Source organism: Periplaneta americana, chromosome 1 (genome assembly GCF_040183065.1).
Source record: "Periplaneta americana isolate PAMFEO1 chromosome 1, P.americana_PAMFEO1_priV1, whole genome shotgun sequence".
In the NCBI taxonomy this organism is placed as follows: Eukaryota; Metazoa; Arthropoda; class Insecta; order Blattodea; family Blattidae; genus Periplaneta; species Periplaneta americana.
Genome location: NC_091117.1, coordinates 155,053,725 through 155,078,917, shown reverse-complemented (window position 1 = coordinate 155,078,917; position 25,193 = coordinate 155,053,725). Strand labels below are relative to the sequence as shown.

The 25,193-nt window shown below is 35.1% G+C and overlaps 1 protein-coding gene across 2 annotated transcripts in view; it reads left to right on the top strand.

Annotated features, from left to right (window-relative positions):
- Positions 1-25,193, top strand: part of LOC138702705 (putative helicase mov-10-B.1) — a 102,891-nt gene that overhangs the window by 61,160 nt on the left and 16,538 nt on the right. For both annotated transcript variants that reach the window (XM_069830030.1, XM_069830034.1), the window contains 9 exons: positions 4,804-4,971; positions 7,993-8,143; positions 8,344-8,495; positions 11,795-11,914; positions 12,259-12,473; positions 14,472-14,638; positions 15,852-15,973; positions 20,594-20,717; positions 24,498-24,674. In XM_069830030.1, the coding sequence (XP_069686131.1) occupies positions 4,804-4,971; positions 7,993-8,143; positions 8,344-8,495; positions 11,795-11,914; positions 12,259-12,473; positions 14,472-14,638; positions 15,852-15,973; positions 20,594-20,717; positions 24,498-24,674 (1,396 nt within the window). The remainder of the gene's footprint in view (positions 1-4,803; positions 4,972-7,992; positions 8,144-8,343; positions 8,496-11,794; positions 11,915-12,258; positions 12,474-14,471; positions 14,639-15,851; positions 15,974-20,593; positions 20,718-24,497; positions 24,675-25,193) is intronic.

Sequence of the window (25,193 nt, the reverse complement as noted above, 5' to 3'; positions counted from 1 at the left end):
TCCGCAGACCCCAGGTGGGTGTATTCTGGCTTTCTGCTCAATTGTCGTATCGGCTGTTGTGACGTCATTGGGCAGACACTACAGTCGTCACGTGATTATATTGAGTTTGTGCGTGGTTAGCAGTGTGTTCTGTGGTGTCTTTATTACTTTTTTTGGTGAAAATATTTAAGGGCCATTCATTCCATGGTTACGGGTGTGACATTTGCACTCAATTTTTTGTTTTAAAAGTAACTTTAATCTAATATACAATGTTTATTTTAGCACATCAATTATTGGAATGTCTTCTTCTCAAGAAGAGCAAACACCTCCAACAAATAGATTTAGAAAAACCATTATTACAAATCAACAAATAGATTTAGAAAAACCATTATTACAAATGAAGTATTTAACTTTAAATCTTGGTTTCGGGTATGACATTTTTCGAACATAGATTTGTGATCTTAAACATTCTAATGAATAACTTTGTGAATTATGTTAAGAGTAGTAAATATCACAATTTTTCCAAAAATGTAAGTTAATGAGGTATCTATTCCATAGTCTTAAATTATTTTTGGATTATAATTCTTTTAGATATGAATTTTTTTGTTTGTTATGGGTGTGACAAGTGCAACAAGGTGTTGAATTAAGCGTGCAATATGTAGGAATAAATGCTTTATTTTACAACGATATCTAGGTACTATACAAATAAAGTCATAAATAGGTTTTGAAACTTATTTTTTTAGTTAAGTACCTGTAGTAAATCTGTCACATAATTGCAAATCATGCTTACTGTGGACTTTGTAGACCGACTCCCTTGTAGGTACAACACTGATAAAAAATTAACATCAACAGGCCCTACTTAACTGATCTTTTTGAAATTGCAAAATGTTATTTTACTTATTAACTAGGAAAACAAAGTAAAAAGTAATAAAATTTAGTCAACAATTGTTGGATCTTGTTAACAATGTAATGAACCTTGAACCTTAAAAAAGGTGAATCTTAAGAGTATGTTACACTCTCAGTGTATCTTAAAGTTTTTGACAAACAAAAGATATTCTAACACTATGAGATAAGCGGTGTGGCACAAATTGCGATATCTTATAGCTAATTCGAGAGATAAATTTCACTGCACTCATCAGTGTTTTATTTTAGAATACATAAGGCCTAAATAAAATCCCAAGGTGTTGTATACTTGACTGCAAATGAAATTACCAGAAGGGAACTTAGTGGCGATATTTACTTTTCCTTCTGATGAAGTAACAAAAAACAGGAGTAAGGTTAGGAAAATAGTATTTAAAATTAGCTTACACATGTCCTGTCCATACGCATTTGTAAATTGACATTACACTAAATTATTATAATTCTCTACTGTAAAATGAATGACTTTGATTTATCATTTCATTGTTTTTAAAGTCTTAGTCTGTGTGTCTTTTACATGACATTTTATTTTCGCTTATGTCATTGCTAAAAAATTAAAGCATGGCCATTCATTTTACATGGTTGTTTGTACTTTCATTACAATTTTTTTTTTAGTTATTTGCATGATTTTTATTCTTTATTTATTGTCAGGTAGGGGATAAAAGTTTTTTGCCTTGTATATTCTTTGACTCTCCTTTGGGATCTACTAAAGTGGAAATAAATATATTAATATAAATTTCATTTTTAAAAATATTGATTTCATAATAATAGGAATTCCCAGTAACTAACAATTACCATATTGTTAATTCGTTTAAAGGGGAAAATTAATTGGTCACAAATAGGCCTAACATGTCAGATGCTTGCCCCTAAGTTTTATTTTATTATTATTATTATAATTATTATTTGTTTCTAAAATTCATTTTCCCCAATAAAGGATTATTATTACGTGTGGATAGTCTACTGAGAGGGGAAGTTTTGTAGAATAATTTTACAGCATATTTAAATAACTTGAAATTTTTTTGTTGAGTAAAGAGACACACGATTATCACTTTATTAATGGCTTTATCGCTGATCATTGGTTGCTATTATTATTATTATTATTATTATTATTATTATTATTATTATTATTATTATTATTATTATTATTACTATTATTATTATTATTATTATTATTATCATCATCATCATCATCATTATTATTATTATAATAATACCGGTAATTATTATTATTATTATTATTATTATTATTATTATTATTATTATTATTATTATTATTGTTGTTATTATTATTAATATTTTAAAATTACGAAATGTACTATATAAAAAAGTTTATACAGGTTTTCCTATATGTGATTTAAACACTACAAAATGCCAGATTGTGTCGTGTTCGGATGCAACAATTATGCAAAAAAAACCAAAGGCAGAGAAGTCAAATACTTCCAATTTACAAGAAATGATGACTTGGCTACAATATGTAAAAGAAATGACAAACATATTGACACACCAAACACATCGTGGATACATTTGTAGCGACATGTAGCCATCCAGCAGCAGTAATTGTCGCCACGTCTGGCCACCCAGCAGCAGTATTTGTCTCAGAAGAAATGGACCCGGGTACATTCGAGTTGCGACATGACCTTGGAATGGGCTTAACAAGTTACATTTACTGCTTCATGTGGCCGCTTGCATTTAACCCATCACATTCTATAATTCCAACTACATTTGTCGCAGAAAACCTGTGACAAATGTAGCTCGCCTGGCCATACCCTTTGTTATGCGGTTCATCATATTGTAATAATACTGGTACGTTTACGTAAAGATTTCAAATATTGTTTTCTGACCACAAAGCCGGATCGTAGCTCATTGTTCTCTTATCGTCTCTGTTTGCAAACCAACACATGACATTATAAATTTAATAGGTATTGACATATCACTGGATTTACACTCACAAAATGTTTACTTTACATTCTGACTTTATGTTCTATACTGCTTCATACACCGTAAATAGATAAGGGCGATCTTTCTAATAGTGGGGCAAAATATAATGTAAAAGTATAGGGTGGTATAATCCGTTTTAGGTCAGTGAAAGTAATTACGATAGTGGACCCTGGTTTTTGTAACATAGCATGGAAAAAAGTATATTACACATATATTAGAAAATTTAAAATACCAGTAATTAAATTGTTAGGCTCTGCAAGTCATTCTGTAATTAAAATGTTGTTGTTGTTTTCTAATGCCAGGCGTTTGCCAATACAGTCATTTGACCTCTTGCATTCCATTATTTTTCAAAGATATTATGATGGTCAGCCACTGAAACACAGATTTTGAGGTGTTCCGAATCCATTTCTTGGTTTGAGTTGCACAATGGGCAGTTAGGGGACTGATATATTCCAATTCTATGCAGGTGTTTGGCCAAACAATCATGGCCTGTTGCCAACCTAAATGCAGCTACAGACGATTTTCGTGGTAAATCGGGAATTAACTATGGATTATGATGCAGAGAGTTCCATTTTTTCCCTTGAGATTGTGTTATCAAATTTTGTTTGTTGAAGTCTAAGTATGTTAGATTTAATAAATCTTTTCACAGAGTAATACGTAGATTTAGTAACAGGTCTGTAAGTAGCAGTGCTGCCCTTCTTTGCTAATGCATCCGCATTCTCGTTTCCCAGGATTCCACAATGGGATGGTATCCATTGGAATACAATTCTTTTATTGAGTGATATTAATTGAGAGAGTATTTTAGTTATTTCTGCTGTTTGAGATGAAGGTGTGTGTCTAGAGACTATTGATAGAATAGCTGCTTTGGAGTCTGACAATATAACTGCATTCTTAAATTTATTGATGTGGCATAGAAGATTCCTGAGTCTTTCACTTATTGCAACGAGTTCTCTTATTTAAAATGTTTAAAAGGGCATGTCATTGGCTGAAAAGTTGGAACACTGACTTTCCGTGCTGGGGAGAGGAATTCAAGTTCCACTGTGTTCAAGTGGAATTTGTTGTCGACAAAGATGGTATTGGCCATGCTTCCCAGAATACTCCAGTTTTCCTATCATTGGCTGCGTTCAGCCGGGACAGCGCTGAAATAGCGACAGCACTGAACGCCTTGCTGGCCGACAGTGCTGGAATAGCAGCCGCCATTTTTCATAGCAAAATTTTTTTCGCTGCAAGCCTGCTGCTAGCCAGCGAAAGTGGAGGGGGTAGACATCAACCAATGGTGCCGGAGTAGACAGAACAATGGCGTGTTTGTTTGTAAACACAGCGGACATTTTGCAGTCTGGTCGTTCAGCCACTAACAGCTGCTGTAACTCAGCAAAAATGAATCGCTACCCCAGCACTGTCCCGGCTGAACGCAGCCATTATTTCACCATTTCTTCAGTCACTATCATTCATAAAATGAAAAAGACGAGCAAATCATACGGTCATTGTGATGTGTACATCGAACAGATTATCAACATCTCACAATAAAATTACAGATTCTTATGAGGTTGAGCCAATGGATCTCGAAATGTTGCACTCGCGCACACACACATGCGCAGAGATATTTATAAATATCTAATATATTTTTAATTATTTGTATTTTATTAATGTTACATTAATAGCTGATGCAGTGGCCAATTTGGAAGTACCTGCATTATATTGATATGGAAAATTATACATTTATAAAATTATATTGTTTTATTGTCAGTATTGGTATTTCTCACAAAATTTATTTTACTGATATTGTGGCATACAATTTCAGTTTTGCTGTTGAACTTGATATTATTTGGAATTGACAAGATTATAGAAAATATTTTACAACTGACATAACTGTTTATCATAAAAATGAATTTAATTTGTGCAATTATTATTTTTGCTTATACATTAATCAGTTGTCTAATTATACTTATTTTTTCTTTTCTTTTTTAGTTTTAGAGATAAGTTTTTACCTAAAATGAAGCTGCATGTGGAGTATAGTTTCAATCGTTGGCCTCTCAGGGTTCAGCATCGAGCACTAGAAATGATGAGAAATCATTCAGTTTCACATGCATTGTTCCCAAAACAGCATGTAGCAACCCCAAGAAATGTAACAATCACGTAAGTAGCAGGTGTGAGTATTCAGACTGGCTGACTGACACATCCTTGTTTTAAGAGTTAAAGAAACATCCAGCAATAATTGACTAGTTTCTGTGGTAAATGAAGTGATTCAATTAATGTTAGTCACAAAAATGAAACTAATAAGACGAATAAAATGTTTTAAATGTACAGGATGATTCAGTGACTATATTACAGCCTCTTAGAGATGATAAAGGAGACAATTATGAACAATTTTCATGTAGGAACCTATGTTCAAAAATGTTCTGTTTGGTAATTACAAACCTATATATGTTATAGATATGCAACAGGAAAGAAAGAGGTGGTTGAAATGAGGTTTCTACAACAGGTGGCAAATTATAGATTCATAAATAAGAGTAATGTAGATATTAGAAGGGAGTTTGATATTGAAAGACAGCTTACTAGTGGTTCCCAAACTTTTTCGACTCGCAAACCCCTTTCAGAATGATCTGAATTTGGTGAACCCCTTATTGATGGAAATAATATTTAACAACCTTAAATTAACATAAAATTGCTGTAATTACGGTAAATGGGCCTACTCTAGGATTCCCCTCCAAAAATGACGTAACAACGCATAAAATATTTAAACTACATAAATTCATACAATTATACATTTAAAACATTAAAACCCAAATTGAATAGGTAAGTTAATAATACAATAGTGGCCGCCATAGTGGTCTCGCGACTAGAAGGCTGGACTTACTGTATAATCCTGTGGACTCGGGTTCGATTCCTGATGTACCCCCAATTTATAACTTAAGTTGGGCAAGTCGTGGTCCAGGTAACACAGGAATTTTCTCCGGGAAGCTCCAGTTCCCCTGTGGCATCCCAACAAATCTCCATAATCATCTCATCGCAGGTGTAGTGTAGACCAGCCTCCTATGGCGCACCCTGGGCAACAACTCTGTCGGTAAGTTGGTCTACATAACTTGCTTCACATGGGTGATTGATGTAAATTAAATGCCCGCCGTTTGTTAAAATAATAATAATAATAATAATAATAATAATAATAATACAATAGCACATTTTGCTATCTTTGAAGTCACATTATTGGAGATCACACATTTTAATTTCAGCATAATATACTGAGAATTGGTTTATTGATATTATGGAAATATTTTATGTAGTGACAGAATTTCATGCGGACTTAAGTTGCAGGGTAGTTTCAATATTTTAAACTTGTTTCTTAACCTAGTCGTTTTTGTTATAGAGTTATTCACCTCTTCAGTTAAAATTCGATGAGAAGGTCGTACTTAATTTCGATAGCACAGAGCTTTGAAGTCAGGAACTAAAGAAGTTATAGGAAATCTCATATCACTTTCAGCACAATGTCTATTTCTGGATTTATTTTTAGATAGGGTTATGAAGAAAGAGACTTCTCGCACAAATATGTGGATGCAAAAGGTAATAAGATTGTTATGGATTTATTCGCTAACATTGGGAGTTCCTTAAAACTAATTAATGGCAAAGATTTATAACTTTTCTGTAATTGAAAATCTGTGGAAATGGCTTTTAAGTAGAGAAAGACCACTGTTAGCAAGAATGTCACCACAAACAACACACTGCGGTCTTGCACAGTCCTTGTCACCTATATAGGAAAATCCAAATCTAATATTACTATCATCGTACTTTCTTCACTTTATACATGGTTGACCTTTGTCACATTGACACACATCACTAGAAGTTGAATCACCCTATGGGCTTGACGCAGCACTCACTCCCAATTTCTGTTCCCGTATCAGTTTCCACGTTTTAACCAATTATCCATTTTAGATGTGAACTGAAACAATTCTGATACCGATATACAACTGCATTTGCCAACCAGGGCAAGTAGAGGTAGCTTATTGTTGGAGCTACAAATTTCTACAGTTGTGATTGGTTGTTACATTTGAAGTTCTTATGTTTAGAAATTTGCGATTTACTTGGTTGTTAATTTTCTGCGGTGGAACTTAACCATTCCTAAGGAAAAGTTTAGAGTTTAGAAATTAACGCAGGAACGTCTTCATCACGTTTTATGACTGCTCTAAGTGCTACAGAAGACAACAGAAGTTCAGACATGATGTCTGAAAACTATTGAACAGATCGGAAAGACATCAATCAAAAGAATTAACAGATGGTATACATAATTGCACATGTAAGTATACAAAGATCGTTCAGGACCTAATTGAATTGAATTGAAGAAGGAGAAATTTAAGAGATACGCAAAACGCGTCCTCACAAAGGGTTCGGGCTAAAAGAAACTGAATATGTGAGCTCCAAGCCTGTTGATCCATTGTCTCCAGGTTATGCTGCTCCACTGAAGGAGCTCTAGAAAATTTTAAGGGGGGAAAGGCGAAAATGGACGTAACCTCTTATGTACCATATACGCGAGGGGAGGGAAATGTGATCAAACTGATCACAGGACAGGACGAAATTTCAGGACTTAAGAATGCACATGCTCTACAAATATACCTCCTGACCGCCTCTTTGCTCGGGTCATAAATACTGCACATCTGCTCTTTATGACAGACTGCAAATTCTATCCCCTGTCACTATTCAATCACATAAGGCCATAGGATAGCGGCATGTGTCTTTGTACCCGACCATCTATTCCTCCTTTCGATCACGTGGCACATATCTCTGTGTCAACAACAGTATCTTCTCTTTATAACAGATTGAGACAGCTATTCTCTGTCACTATCTAAACACATGCTTCATTTCAAAGAACTGAAAACAATATGTCTAATCCACATAGAGTCATAGTTGCTGCAGATCGATATTCCAGGTGTATTTTGTAATAATATCATAACAATAAAAAACAAAAACCTCAAAATCCGCCATTAGGTAAAAATTTTGGCGAACTCCTTGCAAAATTTCGCGAACCACAGTTTGGGAAACGCTGGACTATATCATTCTCACACCTTTAATTATTTTAATCTTTCATCTTTGCATGCCATTTAAGAGTTGTTTGCAGAGCACTGGTTGAGACATTCGAATTCCAAATGGTAATGAAATATCTTTCAGAACATGGTTCAACAAAAAAATAAGAGAAAACCCACAGCAACAACAAGCAGTGAGGAACATTGTGTCAGGTACATCTTATCCTGCTCCATATCTCATCTTTGGACCACCTGGAACTGGAAAAACTGTTACAGTTGTGGAAGCAATTACACAGGTACATGTAGAGTTATTTCTTACAGGAGTAGGATAGAGAATTTTAGTTATTACATATGGTACTAATGGAATTGCAATTATGAAAAGGTAAGGTATTCTAATTTATCGCTAATTAAAGAAAATAAAAATAGATACAAAAAAGTTAATGAATATTTGAATTTTGTTAGATATTGTCATTGCATAGTGTGATTTTCTTCACAGCTATACCATTTGCATAAATCCAGTGCACATTTACTGGTCTGTGCACCATCAAACTCAGCTGCAAATGAAGTCACCAAAAGGTTGCTTATTTCGGGACAAGGACATATACCAGACAGTGATGTATTACGACTGTTTGCCTCATCATACAACCCGTAAGGAACGAACGTCTAATGTAGTTAAAATCAATCAATGTAATGTGTACAAATTTTGTGTGATACATTATACAACATTGCGTTGTCACTTTCTAACATGATCACATTCTGCTATAACCAGTCAAATGGGATCTGGAACACCAATCTCAATGTTTGTTAAATTTGCTGTTTGATACTAAAGGGGGACAAGACTGACTATAGTAACTTTCGAGGAATATCACTTTTATTGACGTCGTAAGTTACAGTATTTACCAAGCTCACATTCATTCCTTAAAATGTCCTCCATTTACTGCAACATACATTTGACATCTTTTTATGAAATTTGCAGTCACTCTCGCAAGTTCTTCAGCATTGATAGAATTTAATGCATCTCTTATATTCTGTTTAAGTTCGTTTATGGAGTGTGGGTTTCTTGCATTCTTGTATGCCCTTAATTTAAGTAATTTTATCGCTACAGAGGAAAATTTTTACGTATTCCAGTTTCCTGCACTGAATGTCTGAGGGATTTTTGAGGGGTGTTCCAATCTTTCACCAATTTCGTCTAAATTTCTCTTCCGACAGAACATAGCGTTCTCTTTTCACTTTTTCATCGTTTACCGAACCTGTCCGCATCAACTTCTTATAAAGTCCCCTTATCATACTCGCAGCTGGAACAAATCTCTCTGGAAACTTATATCGAAATTTGCATCTTGTCGCCACACAAGATTTTCGTTTCCGTATGTATGTATTGTACAAATAAGTACGTTCACGTAATGAATAAGTCATTACAGCAGTAGCCTACACAGAGCACTTCAAACTTAACTCAAACTTTTAAAATTACAACTTTCACCTCCAACTTACTTCTCACAACACAACTACAGCGAAATTGCAGTGTCACTCATTGCTTGTGTGCCGAGAATGCGAATGCACTATTCCCGGTGATCATGCCATTTCTTGACGGGGAACGGCTCCTGCAAAACCCGAGCGTTCCTATGTAACCTCACTGTGTGTTGTGCGTGCGTGCGTGCGTGCGTTTGCTGATAATTTAAAGCATGGAACAGTGATAAAAAATTATAATGGTAAAAAAGTGACATCCGGTAAGAAGTATACATTTTCGGTTGTAAATATTGAATACATAATTTATAACTAAACGAGCAGTGTTCCTGAATAAAGAAGAAAAAGACTACATGTTATCACAATCCGAAACCCTTGTTATTACATAGTATAAATTGTAATATGAAAGAATTTGTTTGTTAATTCGGCCTTGTTGAAACTTCCACGAAGAAGTTTTGTATTTGAATTTATCTTTAGAAGAAAAATTACTTAAAATAACGTATTTTAATATGTGATATGAATATTTTGTGTAAGTAATGAACCACTAACGCTAGAATTTTTGCCCCATTCTTGGCATATAGTCTCTCCTGATGGCGAATATTATTAGTCCTCACTTATCTGATTTTGTTAGGACAAATATTTCCTGAAGTATGAACTTCTCACTGTGATACATACAGGATATTTGAACTGAATATGATCACAAGTTTATAGTTGACTATTTGGCTTGAAGACGAGATGTCAGTTCTGCCACTGATTCTATTCCGACCAGATAATATAAACTAACAGCTCCATAAGATTTCTCCTGCTGTTTATTGTTCAGTGCCAAGATGTATAATAACTGATAAGTTATTAATTATGTTATACTGTTTTACGTTATTGCAGAGTTACAATTATTCCAATTAACTGGAATAGCCAATAGCCCGGAGAAATTCCTTCTTATTGCCTTAAGATAGAGCAATATATATTCAACCTTCGAAACGCCATTATCTTTCACTCACATGGAAATTGGCATAATAAACTTCCAAATGGAAAGGCACGTGATGTATATATGAGTACATTATACCTGTTAAAAATAAAAATGAATACAGTTACTTGAAGATAATAATTATGGCGCATTATTCATATTGTTGCATTTTCTCTACTGGTACTCATTTGTATTAGTTCTGCTGTGATTCCATATAATTTTAATCAACACATCGAAATACTGTAGTATTGGTATGTTAAATTTAATAGCTATGATTATTGTGAATTATTATAAATTTACATAGTAATTTTTCTGCAAGAAAGAAAGTTCTTTTATTAATCTGAAAGAATAATATTTTGTACTATTATTCACTAATGATTTTTAAGTAAATATCTGATTTTCTTCATTGGAGAAATACTAAACTGATTGGTATATAGAAATACTTGCCCAATGCATTAAAAATATGTGTTCTGGAATGTTATACACAGTGAAACCTCGGTAAGACTTCTTCAAGGGACTGCATAAAAATAGCATATTAAACGGGACTACATATTAGCGAGAGTGGGTCATTTTTTGGATTTTTTAAATTTTAACACAAAGGTATGAATCAGCATAAACATTTGTTGAAGAAATTTAAGAATTAAATACTGTAATTATGCAGGATAAAAGGTTATTCTATTTTCTTTCCTTTCAGAAAATATCAGAACAAATACTGTAACAGTGTCTAATGCCATGCTGTTGCATAAAGCTGTCCAACCATCCATTAGATTCGGAGAACTCAGTTTTCATCGTCTCTGCAATTTCTCGGGAATGGAAGCATCTCGAGGCTGGTGAAGCCATTCCACAATTTTTTTTCCTTTTTCCAGATTTCGCTTCATTTGCTTGCAGCCTCCCGTTGTAGCCTCGTAAACAGCTTCACGATTCTTCACTATTGTTTTAAGCATTTAAGAATGGATTCCTAATGATTCCGCCAACTGTTTCTGATTCATAATGGTGTTTTCATCATATTTACGGAAAATTTGTAATTTCTCCGATATCAATAAAGGTTTCCGTTTCATTCCTTTATTCATATTCGCACTAACGAGTCACTTCACATTTGTACACTGTGCACACCGGTCAAGTCTTAATTAACAATGCGATTTAAAACTGCCAGCAAGGAGGACAGGCTCTGAATACAGTAGTCTTGTAGGTACTGAAGGGTCGCATTCTATTCTATTGTATTTACCAAATAAAAAACTCCTACAAATTCTTGAAAATGCGGGCACTAACGGTAAATGTAAAAGTTAATGAAAATTTTCCCAGTACCCCTTTAAAGTACAATATTTTAGAATTTTCAGCAGATGAAAGAGTGTATTAAACGGGATGATGAGCGTATTAAGCAGTGAATTTTACACGGTTTTATATAGGGATGTCAAGGAGCTGGACGAAAAGAGCGTATAATGTGGGATAGTGTAATAAACGGACGTGTATTATCGGGGTTTCACTGTATGTATATCCTACAGGCATATATATTATGTTTCAGAAAATCAATTCCTTCTCAGCTGAAGAAGTGCTGCAACTATAATGGAGAGTTCTATTATCCATCTGTAGACGAAATAATGCAGTATGCAGTAGTAATTGTTACGCTATCTTCTGCAGGAAGGTAAGTTTTTGTTTGAATTAGAGAAATACATATGTTAGAGTTTAGAAATTGTAAAATAGTTTTTAATTCAAGCTAAAAGCAGGAGAAATTATGATGTGGAAGCAGTGGAATAATGGAAAACTGAAGTACTAGGAGAAGTCCTTTCCAGCAACTGTTTCTTTCACTACAAATCTCACAGGATCTGGCGGAGATGAAATCCTGTGGAAATAACTGAGTGGGTGAAGAATATTTTCGTAATGTATGAAGTTTTGTCTTCACACACTATGAAAAAGTCTCATGTACCTGTTACGTCACTTTGTTCACCAAAGTGAAACTGTATTAGTAAACAAAGTCTTCTGTCTCAGATTGGTGACTGGAGGAATTCCTGCTGGCCATTTCTCACACTTATTCATTGATGAGAGTAGTCAAGCTATGGAACCTGAAACATTGGTACCAGTAGGTGGTCTTTTCACCAGTGAAAAAGAAAAGGGAAAATTATTTGGACAATTGGTACTGGCAGGAGACCCAAAGCAATTAGGTCCAGTTCTCCGGTCTCCAGTAGCCAGTAAACTTGGCTTAGGTGAGTATGAAATATATTTGCTTATTGGACAAGATAATCATATGAATTTGTTAGTAAGAAAACTTGTGTATAGTGAAGTTCATTTGTTAATTGTATTACAAGTTATAGTTCTCCATTATATACTATAACTAGCAGATACTGGGAAACCAGAAGTAAAATGAATTTATAACCATTGTTATGTTCATGTCGTTTGAATAAATAAGTAAATACTTCTTCATTAGGAATGTAAGTTTTTCATTTTGGAGAATCTGGTTCGAATCTAGGTGCAATTTTTAGTAGACATACAGTGCCTGTCAAAAATTTTCGGATACTTTGGTTTTACTAATTTTATTAATTTATATTTATACTTTTTAATTCTAATTTATATTGTAATAGAAATGAAATTGGAAAGAATCGCAAAATGCTCCTTGTGGCTATGTAGACGAACCCTATTCTAGTCCAAGCCTTCACTGTTCTAAGATATCATCCCATCTCAACTGCAGTTCGTTCCAGGCGGTTAGTCATGTGTACCGTTCAAAGTTGGGGTTTCGAACTCACTTCGTATCACTAGTTACAAGCTAAGGCCCAATGCAGGCTAGCGTCATAAAGACGCGCGTCCAATTATTTGGTTAACGCTGCATTCCTGTGTCTACCCGTCCACATGTAGTGTCATAATGACACATTGTTCTACATCGATTTCGCTGTCCATACTATAGCCGATAGACGCTAGTGTGTACTGAACAATAGTCAACAATGAAGTGCCAGAACGCAGCAGCCAGCGGTGATGCCGCGTTCTGGGTGAACCCGCAACTAGATAATTAACTGCTGTCCATCTTTACCTGACGCTGCATCCCAGGAACCACGTGTGTATTGGTCACTTAGAACAATGTGGCTGACCATGATAATATCTTTGAAAAATATTGGAGTGCAAGAGGTCAAATGACTTTATTGTCAAACACCTGGCATTAGAAAACAACAAAACTTTTAAACTGCGCATCAATGGAACGCTGCGTCACAGCATCCTTTTAGCGCTAGTCTTCATCAGGCCTAACTCTTCAAAAGCGAACTACAGCCACCCACACAAAAGTTAAAAAATTCCACTCTCTACGAAGGTTAAAACGTACCAGACCAGACACAAAATGGTGGACCTAGGTGCACTTTCAGAACAGAGGACCAGTTCATAGTTATCACAAGCAAGAGAAATCGCAATCTAATGCACCTCATGACCATTAAATGTCTTGTCAGTACAGTTAAGCGAAGCCTAATGGCAGTAAATTTGTGGGAATGAATTAATAACAACCAAAGTGTCCAAAAACTTTTGACCAAGAGTGTACATACCCATACTTGTATCTGCTCCCCCACATGAGATGGACCAGTGATGTAATGAAATTTTCAGGGTAACTGAAGCACTTTACTACGTTGTCAGACGAACTTCATAGAATCAAATGGGATTTGAGACTTTGTTGTTAGTTCTGTTGTGATAAGTTTTTGTTTATTTAAATCCTTCAGTAAAATGAAAATATAACGCAACATAGTAAAATATTTTTGTTTTGTATATGCAATTGTACATGAAGATGCAACCAGTAAATAGGAGGCTACTTTCACCTAATATTGTGATCAACCATTTCGTGCCCCATACTGTTCTAACACGGAAATATAAAGTGCTAGAATCATGTTCGGTTAGCCCTAGGCATTTGTAATAAATAAAAATAATATATCATTAAACAGTTCTGATAGCTTAATGAGCTTCAGGACTTGACTTATAAATCTTTCTGGATGATATCAAACAATTGGTGTCTTCTGAGGTGTCATCACGTTTATAGAGTAGGCCTACATGTCAAGTGAGCTATTTTTCTAGTCTAGAAAATTAAGTTTCTATTACAGATTCCAATCCAGGGTACAGTGTCTCATTCCTGAGTCACAATTCTCATGTTGATTCACTTTAACATACTTTCATTTTTAAGTTGTTTCATGATATGTGATTGTATAAATATACTGTATATATCTTTTTGTCATAAGGCACATCACTTCTTGAGCGACTGATGAACCAATGTGATTTGTACAAGAAAGATGAGTGCAGTAACCAGTACAATGCTGCTGTACTTACCAAACTGGTGAAAAATTTCCGATCACATAAGAAAATACTTACTATTCCAAATGATATGTTTTACGATAATGAGCTCCAGGTAAACAAGGAAATATGCCATATTGTTATTTTTTTTTTCATTGTTCTATATACACTTTTAACATTTATATATCACTGATTAACTTTTCAACTTCTTTACTGTGTTAATTTTTAGGAAATTATCTGGCTGATTAGTCTTATTAAAAAGTATCGCATCAGCATATTTCCCCATTTTCCGACAGGCACAAAAACTGTAACAGAGAACATTTTTGACTTGTCCTGCTTTAGTGGTACCGTAATTTAGCCCAAGCAAATAGTTTAGTATGGCAATAATAATTGTATTCATAAATGTTATATTATTGATATTGTTTAGATCTAGGAATTGTATGTGAATGACTCACTGAAAATAAAGTTAAATTTACACTTTTCATTTAGGTCAGATTTACGTATCTAGTCATTGAGAAGAAAGCATTATCAATTTTTTAAATAAATTTACCTTCAAATTTTATAGAGTCTTCTGAAAATAGTGATCCCTAGCATTATACAAACACTTCATATTTTCGTAATAAAATTTAAGACACTTGTTGAAATTTATCATGTTCAATTTTCAAAACGATAACATGTATGTGGTGGATTTTTTTTAACTCTAATGCTTACCCCTATAGACCTACATGGAAGTTTTTATGTTGAGTATATACAGAACACTTTTGTGTTTCTTATTCTATTCAGTGAATTGATTTGCTAGGGTAACTTTCAAGCTTACATTAAAGTTTTGTAATGTGTCAATTGTTAACATAGATTTTAATCTTTGCACCTCTTTTGTTCTCAGTGGAACCTGTTTCTTCTCTAAACTTAATACCGGTATACAACTTTTTAACACACTCAACTCGCTAACACGCCGTTTTGTTGAAATAAGAGAATATACGTTGTTTAACACTGTATCTCACTGTGTTCACACCACACTCGAGAATTAAAAAAATGAGACTCGCGTTTAGTTTGTACGTTCATACATCACTATCTGCAGCCATATAGTTACGAAAGATGAAGACGCATCATAAACTCCTGTCTGTTTTCCTTGATGATGGACATTGAAATTGCGGAGCAAAAAAGAGAAATTCGCTGACATGATGCTTTGATTTGAGACACTTGTTACCAGTAAATTTAATTTTGAAGCATATATTTATGAACAAGGGTCCTATATAAAATGAAGTAAAAGATTTTCATAATTATGTGGTTTTTATATTCCCTCTGCTATCAAGTTCTTAATGTTGCAGGCTTGTGGTGACACGTCTTTGACTTCTCTGGCATGTGATTGGGAGGGCCTTCCGATGGCGAACTTTCCGTTGATTTTTCATGGAGTGAAAGGCACAGATGAAAGAGAAAAAACTTCCCCGAGGTAAATTATCCAATTATATAGATGGTATACAAAAATATACTCGGGATTCTTTTTAATCAAAGAATAACTTTACTGCAATGAATAACTTTTGTGTTGTTAAAAGAATATTTCTTCGTAATAAAATGTATGTATGTATTTAATGCCTGCCCACAGCCCACTTCACTTACGTGATTTAATGTAGAAGTATGTAATACTGGTATTGTATAATACTGTATAAAATTATTTCTTGAGAGTTAATATTCATTTTATGTTCCAATGTAAAATATAATATGTAGAATCAATTTAATATCTATAACAGCATTAACAATCAATTTGCATATCACTCTATCTTCTTTATGATTGTCCTTATATTTATTGTCCCAATTGGTCGTTATTTATAAACTTATATTGAATTGAGAGAATTTTCACTCCTTTGTATACAGTATTATTTTACCACTTGAAACAGAGCTTCCGGGCTAAGATGCCGTGGCCTACTTCTACGGCAGACATCTTCAGTGGTTAGGTATCCTCGGTCGAAGTCTTCTGCTCGGGATACCTGTAGCAACTGATGACCTGAATCGAAAAATCGAAAAATCGAAGGAGAATTGGGAGGAAAATTTAAAAGGTACGCAAAACGCGTCCTTGCAAGGGGTTGGGGGCTGTACAAAACTAAATATGTGAGCTCCAAGCCTGTTGGCCACTAGTCTCACTCCGGGTTACGCTGCTCCCCTGAAGGAGCTCTAGAAAATTTTGAAGGGGAAGCCGAAATTGGACGTAACCTCTTAGGTACCACATACGCGAGGGGGGCTGAGATTGATCAATTGATCACGGAACGGGGCGAGGAGGAGTTGGCTGGTGTTTGGCGTTAGGATGGCAAGACGCCATCATCTGTTGTTCGATGACAAAGCAGGTGAAGGCCGTCGGAAGAAGCGCCGTGAAATCTAAGCTGCAATTTGAGAGGTCTCTGACCTTTCAATTTGCGACTTATTGAGTGACCTCGTATGTTTAATAGACTATTAATATTATCTGAACTAGGGCATACATAATTTATAATAAAGGTGGAATATATATGGGGAAGGGCATATAGGTCCGTGGCCCATTTCTTATAGGGCTCATCCCGACATTTGTCTTACGCCTGAGGAAAACCACGGAATACCTTAGGCAGGATGAGTTGTCTCATATAAGAGACTAGCCAATTTGGCTATTATGTAGGAGGTCATGAGCCTTGTTGATTTGTCTCAATTTCGAGACCAGCCATTTGGCTATATGATGGCTCAATTGCGAAGAGGGGGGAGAGATGTAATTGTTAATTTGGGAGATTCATGGGGATATGAGTGCAGGTCCGTGGCCCATTTCTTTTAGGGCTCATCCCGACATTTGTCTTAGCGCCTTAGGAAAACCACGGAAAAACCTTAGGCAGGATGAGTTGTCTCAATATCAGAGACTAGCCAGTTGGCTCTTAGGTTGAATGACTCTATGAATCGATGGATATATACTAGCCAATTGGCTCTATTAGATTTCCATCGATCAACAAAAGTAGATAATGTTATGGAGGGATTTTGTTTAGCCCAGTTAAGACAAGGTCATTTTACAGCGGTTGCACTATCCAAGGAGTCTCATGGAGTTGATGACCTGACTGGTTGCTCGTCCTTATTTATAGCGCCGAGACTTGGTGTTCCGTTGTCGCGGCAGTCCGCGCCCGTCAGATCCTGACCTTGGACTGGCCGTGGCGTTGCTTGGTCGCGGCGGCCCGCACCTGCTCGGTCCCGGTGGCCTTGGGCTGGTCGTGGCGCACAGTTGTTGCGGCGGTCCGCGCTCGCTGGAGTGCGGTGACCTTGGGCTGGCCGTGAAAGCCTGCATGCTAAGATTATTTTACCACTCCTCGTATAAATTTTTTTCCCTCCTCATTTGGAAATATATTTTTATTTTCGTCGTATATTTAAGATTTTATTTAGTCTTTATTTATGCATTACTTCGTTATTTTAGATACTAGTACTGGTACTTCATTTCTGCGACTTTTCTTTAAATTATCCTTATTGTCTGCACCTCGCATTTATACAAAAATACTGAAAAAATCATTACCTTGTAGAATATTAGATTCGTTTATTCTAGTTTTTCAGCGTTCTTGTATTAGGCTGCAAGTTGGAATTTATTTTATTTGTTATTTATATTTTGTATTTTGATATGATACACTGCTTCTTATGTAATCAGAGTTATTTTTTAAATTTGGTTAATTAAGACTAATTTTTATATCATAATTTTTTTTAATCGGGTCTTCAACGCATGGTCCGTGGGTCACTCCCCTGGAGCTCTTTGCCGCAGCCCACTGGTCATATTGAAAAACTAACTACTTAACATGAATTTAATGAAGGAAACATTCATGATGAGTAAATATAATATATACTTGAAAAAGATAATTTACCATGAAGAAAACATGGTCTCGAACTTTTTGCAATGTCAATGGGAAACTTGGTAATGCTTTTCCTTGTCCAGCTTGTCGATGTTCGCATCATTGTGTTGGAAGTTGCTATGCGCAGAATATTCTCGAGATGTTGGTCCATAATCAGAGCTCTTGTCTTTGACTTCATATGCTTCATTCTAGAGAAGAACTGCTCACATAAGTACATAAGTATGTGCTTCTAACAAAGTGCCTATCTTCAAAGTGTACCAGCAAATATTAGGAGCTGCGTTCTCAGAAAAGTAGTTTTTGTAAAATATAAGCAAAGGCACATTGAATAGTTTTTATCTAGGAAGAAAACTTGGACGTGACAAAATTATGTCTGAGTTCTTAAAACTTCTTGGCCGAGTTTCTATGGAAACATTATTAAAATTAATAAACCAAGTACTGGTATGATATCCATCCATACTTGCTGTTTGGAAGAAATCCATAATTATTCCAATATTAAAACAAGGGAAGCAAGCAGTTAAATTGGAAAATTACAGGCCCATATAATTATTACCTGATTGAGGTTCTGGCTGATATGCATATCTATTATCAGGCGGTACATCTCATTTGACGATATGTGTCAGAGGAAGAACAATTGTTTGTATGCATCTGAAGTCTGATTAGTAGCTAATTGGCGCTGTATGCATTGGAGGGAGAAAGGAACTGGCCACCCTACCCCATTATCTCCTGGCCGAGTTGCCTCTTGAGTGATGTCTTATTGGTATTACTTATGAGGTTCAAACCTGTCTTCGGACAGTTGACTAAACAACAACATATCATTAATAGGTATAATAGCAAAAACTATGGAGAAGATGATAAAGTCTCGTTTGATATGGTATGTGGAAACACAGAACCTTTTATCAGTGAACCAAGGAGGGTTCAGGAAATTCCACTCAACCACTGATCAGGTTTTAAGCCTATTATAGGATACTATTGCGATGTACCGAAGTACATATGATATTTCCGTGCAGGAATTCTGCGTTATCATATGATGAAGGATGGGTGGAGCGGAGAAAAATTCTCTCCGACACCGGGATTCGAACCCAGGTTTTCAGATCTACGTGCTGACGCTCTATCCACTAAGCCACACTGGATTCCAATCTTGATACCGCATTGAATCCTCTTAGTTTAAGCTCCACCTCTTAGTTTCCCTTTAGTGGCCAACCCTCATGCACTGTGTCACAGATGTGTGACAGTGGCACAATGTCCAACACACTAATGTGCAGAGGTGCACTCATTATGAGTGACTAAGTGACATGAGTCAAATGAGAAATGAAAGTAAAAAAAAGAGAAAGGAGAATCCTAATGAAAAAGTCTGGCAATATAATATCACAATATACTATGGCTGACATTGCATACCTGCTTGCGCTTGTACTCAGATATCACACTGTTCATGACTGACTGATTGTGGATGAGGTCCTCTCGTATTATATGAAAATAATGAAGTATCGAAAACCTTCGAGAAGTATCTGGGAAGCGCTAAACAACGCACTTTGACGACTTACTGCTTCAGCCATCTGCTTGTGACATTAGTACTAGTACTTAATATACTGCTTGATGCTAGTAGATGGCTGAAGAAGCATGTCTACTTCAAGGTCCGTCGATAAGTGAGGTCGTTACATGCTGCCATATTTGCGCCATCTATTCGATTTGTTTACATTGGATTGTGAAAGGAATTTGTGTTAATATTTATATATTTCATAAAATAAGTTTTCAGAATGCCTGGATGTGCAGTCCCAAATTGCTCAAGATACTCCAATAAAGGTTTTTAGATTGTTTGTCTTTCCAATGCTTAGACATTGGTGGAATGGGATGAGAGGAACTGACTAAGAGGTGTTCGACAGCGACATTTAGCGACCTTGGTTTACTTAATATTTATAGGACTTTATGTAAAGCATTAATTGCATAGCATTCCTTGTGAATCTGGAAAGCATCTTAACATAGTTAAATATCGCAGTATAACTTATTGGCCCACAAGCTTAATTGAAATTTTTAATGCGGCCTGCACTGTCTGAAAGGTTGAAGACTCCTGATGTAAATTATAAATTTCTAATTGTTTGTTTGTTTTTTTCAGCTCATGTAGAGTTTTTTTTTCCTCAGTTATGGACAGGGTAATTTTTTCTGTAATGCTAATTGATATAATTTTTCCTCATTCTTTTAACATTTTCACTAAGTACTAATTTCTTCTTTTCTAGCTATTTCAATGTTGCAGAAATTGGTAGAGTTATGAAGTATGTGGAGAGACTCCTGCAAGATCGCCTGAAGGGTCGGAAACTCAATCAACAAGACATAGGTGTTATTACTCCATACAGGAAACAAGTAAGACTTGTGTATGACGAACAGACTAGATTACTGCTTTCTGTTCATTTTATTTGGCGTTTTATTACCTTTAAGAAATTAAGAATGGTACAGACGAATTCAGGACAAGACAATTTTGTGCCCTGTAATTTCTGCCTCACATGCTCTCTAACAACATTATCTTCAAAAACATAAAAATATAGGCCCTATTAAAAATTGAACATATTCTGTAATAACATAACATAAAACTATGGTGCCTACACCTACATTAAAACAGTTATACGCTTTGCTACAACTCTCTTCTATGTATATTCGAGAGCAGGAGAGTTAATAGCTTTATTGCCAAGAACTCAGAATTAGTTAACAACATATTACTGATATCTATAAAATAGTATCGTAGTTTGATAATCCCGTTTAATTTTAGACAGACATTTCAAAAGTAATACAGTATGAAACTAATACCCGCATGTACTGTATGCGTCTTTGTGCATGCGTGTGTTTTTCCTCTTCTGATATGGTAACTATTTTATGTCTGAAAGGATACTATATATTTTGTTTTTTTACGTAAAGATATGCAGCATATGAAAGTTGTGTGCCTGTCGATGTATTTTTATAATCTTAAACTAATGGACACTGCAGATGAAGAGGATACAATATTCTTATTATCCATTTCTCGAATGTACTGCAATCCATTGCTGGGCCACACCTGTGGAGTAACGGTCAGCGCGTCTGGCCGCGAAACCAGGTGGCCCGGGTTCGATTCCCGGTCGGGGCAAGTTATCTGGTTGAGGTTTTTCCCGGGGTTTTTCCTCAACCTAATATGAGCAAATGCTGGGTAACTTTCGGTGCTGGACTCCAGACTCATTTCACCAGTATTATCACCTTCATTTCATTCAGACGCTAAATAACCTAAGCTGTTGATAAAGCGTCGTAAAATAACCTACTAAAATAAATAAATAAAATAAAAATAAATCATTGCTGTTACTGCCATGTACTATTGAAAATTCTCTGTTACAATCTTATAGTATTTGCAGGCTTCTTTATATTTATCAGCACTATTATTAAACTAGAGGTGAAAGCCTTCTTTCAGCCCTGACTTTCGAAATGCATACAATCTTTTTGTTTTCTTTCTCTCAGAAGATTAGGCCTACTCTGCATTTAAAACTTATCTTGAAACACGTTGTGCAGATTAACTTATCACCTCGACAACAGTGTCTACACACCACGTTTGCTGGGAAGAAAGTAGAAAGAGTGCATAAAGAGTAGCGAAGCACTCACAAGATGTAAAACGGATGCTGAACTGGAACTGAAATCTGTCCCATTAAGCATCTGCGAAAGTAAATTGATGTTCCGCTGATTTCCATTGTATAGCAGTTACACTGTAACCATTCAGAAACGTGGATGCAGCCAGAAAAAAATGTAGTTTTAAAATATAGGGCATTTCATAATCCAGATGAGGGACAGGATATTTTACTTAAATAGGGACTGTCCCTTAAAATCTGAGGCTCCTTGAAACGCTGTCTGTTCTATAAAAAAGTAATAAGTATATATTATCATAAGGCAAAGATTCCAGAAACTATGTGTGAAAGAAATTATCAAAGTTGTTTGAAAATCAATTTGCTATATATAAATCCCATAAGGGTAGCTGCCCTTCAGTAAGGGTTGCCAAAAGACACAGTATACTAAGCAATAAAAATAAACATTTGTATTATCAGTATTATGATTAATTATTATTTTCAAAAGGAAGCTACCCTTGGGAACGGAGGGAAAAAGACCTTTAGGGAGGCCGAGACGTAGATGGGAGGATAATATTAAAATGGATTTGAGGGAGGTGGTGTATGATAGAGACTGGATTAATCTTGCACAGAATAGGGACCACTGGCGGGCTTATGTGAGGGTGGCAATGAACCTTCGGGTTCCTTAAAAGCCATTTGTAAGTAAGTAAGTAAGCTACCCTTGGGAAAGTACGTTTATTCAATATTATTAATAATCAGATACAATATAAAGTAATTTAGATGTACAGTTGATTACATAAAATCTGAACAGAATATTTCGTTATGTCTATAGCAATAATTTTCAAAATTTGTAATGCTTCCTTTCCTCTTTCATAGCAAATGGGCGTGAAATTAAAACAAATTGCCTCTTATAGTGGGAGTGAAGTGAGGGAGGGGAAAAAAAAGAATGCATCTTCTAGTGTGAAAAAATTTAGCATGTAATTTACAGTATGTAATCAGAATTGGTGAAATTTTTATGTATATATTATGAAATTCCACTCGATTTAATTTCTTTTTTTGTTTAATTTTATTAAGATTACGAATTTGTGTGTTAATAGTTAAAGCAAGAGAATCTACTTTTCGTCATAGTTATTATGGTAATTTCTTTTATTTGTTGTGTTTATATTCACTATTATACTGGAACAAAATCCACTAAAATCTGTTACGATTATGTTGTCGGAAAATTATAATTGAAGGGGTGAGAATAAGGTAGTCAAAAGTCACACATTTAACAAAAATAGTTTCTGTGTGAGTTCATTTCTTATACACAAACGGAGATGCTACTATAGGGGAACAACTTCCAAATCTCCGTTGGTCTGCGCATGCATCAGTCTTAAAGAGTGACATAATATACTATTCACCTCCTTCTTCCTAATGTCAACCAATAACGGGAGAAGGTGTTACGTAGACTTTCAATGAAGTAGAATATTTTTGCATTTTTTATACTTAATAATAACTGAAAAAGTAGTAGTCAGATTCTAATAAGGAAAAAAGCATGTTGAAGAGTATTGTTTGGAGATTTCTAAGATGTTTGAGTCGCCGCAATATAACAAATGTAAGACTTCTTAATTGAGGTTTATTTTATACTCTTGTAGTGTTGGAAAAATATATTTTTGAAGTAGAAAATCGATCAACTATAACTTTTTTTCTTTAAAAAACTGAATGGGTAGTTGCAGTATATGAAATCGTCTAAATATATTATACTTTATGTTGAAAAAAAACCCTATGTAAATAGAATGAGCCTGCAAGATAGTATCACTTGTTAAAGGTATATGTCTGACTGCTCGTGGTCCATCACTTTGCGTGCGCATACATAAACATTATTTATCTTCAAAACCCAACATTGCTTTAAAAATAAGCATTTATTGTTTTGATTGGTTTCATTTACTTAGGGCCAGACTAAAATGTTTAATCTGTTGTCTCCAGTCTTTTCAATTGGATTTTTGTAACAAAAATCCACTTAATGTAATGGAACGATTCTGTTGCTGCCAAAAAAAAAGTGAAAGAAATGTGTTGATCACGTTAAAAATAACTAAGAACAATATTTTTGTAGTGCTAATGTATTAGACAGTGAAACTGACAGAATAATTTTGTTAGCAGTTTAAATGATAGCAGTGATGCATCAGATGACTTGTCAATCAGTATGACAGTGGTTGAGATTAATGGAGGAAGACTCCGCCTCCAGTGCAGTGGTAAGGTTTAGTAACCTTCTACAACGGAGTTTTGGCAGTTGTTAACCTATAGTAAAATATAAAATTTACTCAACAAATAACATATATATACGCTGAAGAATTTATGATACCACACCTAATATCATTGGACTCTAAATGTTCAATATGCTCTCCTATAAAATTTTTGTCTTTGTGGCTTAGGATTATATCATTCTCATCCCTTCATTTATTGGTTTCCTTGGAGTGTACCTACAAACAACTTCTCTTATCAGAATGCATAAATAGTTAGTATTTCAAGTATCTATTTAGAATGTATGTTTATTGATACTAATCTCTGGAATCTTATGTAATTTAAGGTGGAGAAGTTGAAGAAAAAATTCGGGGAAAAAAAGTGGAATGACATCACAGTAGGTACAGTAGAAGAATTCCAGGGGCAAGAGCGTCTTGTGATTATAATCTCTACAGTACGATCCAGAAAGGAACTTCTTCAGGAAGATTACAAATTTGGTCTCGGATTTCTAAAAAATCCAAAGGTAGGCCTATAGATGCTTTTAGTTTAGTTTATAGCTAAAGTCCTAGCATGGTAACAGGACCACCTTGGACGACAATTGCTTTGAGAATTATTTATAAATATTGTTCTTGGGATACATTCTAGCCGCACAAAGGAAATGAAGTGAAATTAATTTGGCATATAATTCTCAAAGGAAAATATTTGGGGCTAAGAGGGATGAGGTTACAGGAGAATGGAGAAAGTTACACAACACGGAACTGCACGCATTGTATTCTTCACCTGACATAATTAGGATGTTTGAGATGGGCAGGGCATGTAGCACGTATGGGCGAATCCAGAAATGCATATAGAGTGTTAGTTGGGAGGCTGGAGGGAAAAAGACCTTTGGGGAGGCCGAGACGTAGTTGGGAAGATAATATTGGTTATGGTCTGGAAAAGTGCTTTACTTAAATTTTGTGACATTGCTCACCACTGCCTTACAGAAAGCTCTGATCTTCATGAGTACATTGTCGGGTTGTGTAGTGAAATCTTGCTAATTTTT